Source organism: Bidens hawaiensis, unplaced genomic scaffold, assembly GCF_021521415.1.
Source record: "Bidens hawaiensis isolate Kalapana, Puna unplaced genomic scaffold, B.hawaiensis_p1.1 tig00011271_1, whole genome shotgun sequence".
Lineage (NCBI taxonomy): Eukaryota > Viridiplantae > Streptophyta > Magnoliopsida > Asterales > Asteraceae > Bidens > Bidens hawaiensis.
Window position 1 is genome coordinate 714,463 of NW_027491878.1, and position 5,036 is coordinate 719,498.

Genomic DNA, 5,036 nt, shown 5'->3' on the forward strand with positions numbered 1-5,036 from the left:
GTTTTGTGAATTTAGATTATTATAATGAGTATTGATTCAATGCTGTAAATAATATTTCAGTAATATGGTTATAAGATTAATAAAATTGGGTTTAAGAGATATTATGAAATAAAGAGGATTTTTTTATTATTTTTTTTTCTTTTTTGTATTTTTAGGATAGGAATGCCAATTTTTAGTATATTTTTTTAGTGTTTTTTTTCCTTTTAAAAATAACCATTGTGATACGGTTATATTATTTCCTATTTTGTTTCGGTACAACTAAGAAGAATCATTGATTGATTATATGTTCTTCTTTTAAATTGATACGGTGATCTTGACTATTTTTCGAAAGTTTTGATTCGAAACGCTTAATCGTGTTAAAAATACGATATTTCAAGTTTCGTATGGCATTTATTTATTAATCTTGTGTTTTTAATGCGCGTGTTATACTTAGCTTACCATGCAAGATACAACTATTTGTGAACCTTATATACATGGTATGGAAAAAAAAACTCTTTTAACAGATAATAACTATTAGTTAGTGTTTACTTATAGGTTTGTTACCCATGATCACAAAGTAATTTCATTAACTTACTAATTAAAGTATGATGCTATCATTCAAAAAAAATATATAATAAACAGATTGCTAGGATTAATAAAAGTCTAAACTGTCTAAAATATGTTGTTGTTTTACATGATTTCATATTTAGGCCTTTTAATTTGTAACAGTATGAAAGTACAAACATGTTAACTATGAATCATTATATGATTAAATAACTATAATTAGTAAAAGTCTAAAATTTTGTTTTGATTAATCTTAGTTGTCCATTTATAAAAGTTGAACATAACACTGCTATACAAAGCTTGAACTTGGCAACGTGACTGACATAAAAGGTCTCTAGTGCAGCTTGACTTGTAAAACCTTGAACTTGAAACTTTAGGACCAAATTAAGATACTTATTTGCCATTATGAGATTGATGGATTGAAATTATCAATACATGAAAATTGATTTAACAAATAAACAAATTATATCTAACATTGAAAGTAAGCTAATTCTACTGGATATTACAAAGTTCAAACATTTGGATTAATCTAAAAGTGAATGGATGAACATTATTATCCTGCACACAAAAATTTCTACTGAAACTACTGAAATCCTAGATGATTTAAGAGCCTATTTTTTGTGGAAAATAATCATTAATTCCAGTTTCTAAAAGAATCCACTATATTAGAGTAACATTAACATCTGCATGCTTCACTTTCTATAAAACCATTGACCTCTTCATGCAACTTCTCTGTGCTTGACCATCATGGTCAAAACCGTGTAAAGTTTGATTCTTTTGGAGAATCAAAGATACCCTTTCGAAATCACGCGCGTGACATTGGAGAAAAGGGTGGATTGACCAAAAAAGAAGGCGGGATTTCATTTTTATCTGGTTTTCTTTTGTCTTCATCAACCAACACGTCAATCAAATGTTTGACTTCGTCCTCAACAAAGACTCTCAGTGAATCACACTGCAACATTTCTCTACGGCTATCATGAGCCACATTAATCGATGTTTCGGTACTGTGCAAGATAGCAACACAAACGGAAAACGCCTGCAGTGAAGTCAACTGGTTGTGAAAGTCAACTGCATATTGACCCTCTTCGGTCATTTTCATGATCAATGCAGGTGTATTCTCTTTATTTCCCTGTATCACATTATAACAACAGCATTAATAACTATACAAAGTTCAAAAAACAATATGTTTAGCAAGTATTATGGTCTACACGTTGACTTTTGAGGTCAAACTTATTCTTCTCAAGATCCATAATTATCTTTTTCATCTTCTTGTATCTTTTATGAACTTCAATTTGTTCAGCATATCCAACAAAATTACACATTGAAAGTTAAGTGTGTTACCTAACGCCCTCATTTCAAGTACGAATCGACATATTGTCTACCGATTGACTTTTCAAGTCAAACTTATTCCTTACAAAGTTTACACAAAATGATTTATCCTTCTATTGGTCAATGATTGTCAATAGTACAAAATTGATAATAACATGCAAAAAAGTTAAATCAGTCAAAATATTCTTCTCTGTATTATTGGTCAATGTTTGTCAATAGTATAAAATATAAAGTTTTTACCTTTAGAAAAAGTTTGACCGGCTGCTTAAACGTTTCCTCTTTCTGGATATTATGATTGCCAAGAACAATAAGGGGGCACCCTGTATCCCACCCTCCACAATCACAACCGCCACCTAATCTCCATCGGTCAAGTAACGGTGAGGGCCCACGACATTCGCCAGATGGCAAACCATGGTTCGTTGAAGGGATCACCACACTCACTCTTGCCGGTTCAATCTTTTCTGCATCCCCGCGGTTGCATTTGAAGCTCTCACTTTTCTCAGATGGAAACTGTACAACAATTGCTGCACTTTCAAAGTCAGCATTGACCCTTGACTCATCCGTTGACTCCTTTGACTCGTGGAAAACAGCCTTTCTTGGTTGTGCAAGATCGTATAATACAAACTCGGTGACCATTGAGTTATCTGCATTAACTAATTCTGTACATAGATAACAGGAAACTTGCATCTGGCCCACTATACTGAGATCTTTACTGTTGACTCTTCGTTTATGTTGACCATTGTGAAACGTATAGACCCAATTGTTACCATTTTCCACTTTTGACGTTTTTGCTACTAAAACATCATTAGGGGGATTCTTCACTAAAAACTCGAAATAAGGCGTCCGGTTCTTGTTCTCGAGCTTCAAAACACCATTCGAGTGAGCTGGTGAAGAACACAAAAAAGATGACGATGACACAACCGAGCTACAAGAATCTTTCTTGAAAAGATTCAAATTATATCCGGAATCTGGGAAATCATGTATCAATGATTTCTTAATGTTCTGACTTTTCTGAGACTTTGACTTCCGGTCAAACATGGTTTTGAAAGGGGTAAAACGGGTAGTTTTTGGGATTTCGATTTCTAATTTGATAGGAGAATGAGGCTGTTCCAATCTAGAAGATAAAGATTTATGTAAAGGAGTAGACTGAATTTTATTATCTTCTTGTTTGTTGACCGAATCCATAGACATTTCTAAAAAATAACTTGAAATCGAGCCTAACGAGCCTTTATCTTCTTCTAAACCGCACAACGAATCAAATATTTCAAAGGGCAAGAGATGATCATTTCTTGAAAATTCAATCTTTTTTCTTTCTTCATTTCCTTTACCATCAATCTTATTCATTTTAAACACTTCATTTGAACTTTGATACACAGAGCCCCTTTTAAATGTTTCTTTAACTCTCGAACTTGAACTTGACCGAGCGTTTCGACATGATGCACTTCGGTATCGACGTAAGCTAATTTCCTTGCTTTGATGCAACAATAATTCATTTCCACACCTCGGTTCTTTTCTAATCGTTTTCTTTTTAATTCTTGAATCGCGAGGCGATAAAAGAACCGTGTTTGGACTTCCATCTACCACACAATACTTCTCAAATTCCAGCTCTAAATCTTGACCCATTTATAAATTCACAATCTGCAAAACACATAAAACAAATATTGGTTCAAGAACAAACATTTTCCATAATTTTAAGAATAAATTGGTACTTTCTTAAACAGTTAAATCTCAAAAACACAAATTAATCTTTGATCCATCTACACTCAAAGCAAAAGCATAGAGAATATATACTTAGCACATAAACATACTTTAAGTTATGCTAATGCATGTGACATTAGTAGCTGGAAAGTGATAATCAACAAGGAATAAACAAGATTAAGAATCCTAACTAATAATCACCAAAAAAAAACACCACTTCAAGAACAAGACTCTCTTTGAGACAAAGTATCAAAACATGTTAACATGTGGTGTGCAAAATAATAATAATAAGCATAATAAAGAAACATAATTTCTGAAAAAGTATAAATCTTTAAACTTACTCTTGCATTTTGAGCCAAACAAAGCACAAATCTTTAACAGAAACTGTAGTGTCCCACCAGTGATCAGATCTCAATGACACAAAACCCCCTCAAAGAAACTAAAAATCATGTCTTTTGAAAATCTTGATTTCAATCTCCTGACAAAAATGCAATATTTTGATTATTCTTCCAATTATGAAGTATACCCATCTTCAGAAACTCAAACAAGATCCCCAAAACTGAAAAAAGCAAGTGCCTTGATGAAAGAACAAAAAGATAATTGTAGAGAGAGAGGTGGCTATTTGCTACTGTTGCTTCTCTCTCTGTGTGTATGTGTGTGTATAATATATGCACACATGTGTGTGTGTATCACAGTTTTTCATATTTTTGTCAAATGAAATAATAAGAGTGAGAGTGCTTTGTGGTTTTGTCCACCAAAAGCATCTTACTTTCTTTGACTGAAACTTAAATCATTTTGCAACTTTATAAGTTTGAGTTCATGCTTAAATTTGACCCTTATAGATTGAGAAATATGCAAATGAGTCCCTAGTGGTTTTAGAAAAAATCTAGCCCTTAAGTGAAACTTTATTTTTTTTTTCAGGCTGAGAGTATTAGTTGTTTAAAATACCGGTAATATGATATTCGTTGTGTAAGTCTTCATATTAAATCACCAGGTTCAGCTTTAACAAAATAAAAGCTAAAGTCTTATGCTAAGAGTATTTCAGTACTTGTTTAATTCAAGCTGATGAAAATAAATTATCTGACCATTTGATTATTTACTTGGAGAACACATGTTGAAAATTTTGAGAAGTTAATGCGTTGAAAAGTCGACTATGGTTGAATTTCACAAACTCATCATTTTCTTAAATTTCAGGGCGGTTACGTAACTTATGAACAATCATGAAAATATTGAACGCGTCGTATCAAGTATAAATATACACCATCTTCAATACATTAACGACTATTTGAAAACAAATCTCTTGGTAAACAAGTTTGATTAGATTGCGAGTTTCGTACATTAAACCTTTTTTTCTACACTATTTATTCATTTTACTCTATGTTAAAAATAATTGTAACAATTAGTTTAATTACAAAGAAATATGTAACATCCTGTTTTCTGAATATAAATAACAAGTCCCGGTTTCT

General features: G+C 32.1%; 1 protein-coding gene across 1 annotated transcript; it reads right to left on the reverse strand.

Annotated features, from left to right (window-relative positions):
• Positions 1 to 1,023: 1,023 nt before the first annotated feature.
• On the reverse strand, positions 1,024 to 4,253 carry LOC143537674 (uncharacterized). Its single transcript, XM_077031390.1, has 3 exons — positions 3,912 to 4,253; positions 2,113 to 3,510; positions 1,024 to 1,672 (listed from the first exon to the last, which is right to left on the reverse strand). The coding sequence occupies exons 2-3, from the start codon at positions 3,493 to 3,495 to the stop codon at positions 1,349 to 1,351; spliced, it is 1,707 nt and encodes a 568-aa protein (XP_076887505.1). The 5' UTR covers positions 3,496 to 3,510; positions 3,912 to 4,253; the 3' UTR covers positions 1,024 to 1,348.
• Positions 4,254 to 5,036: the final 783 nt, after the last annotated feature.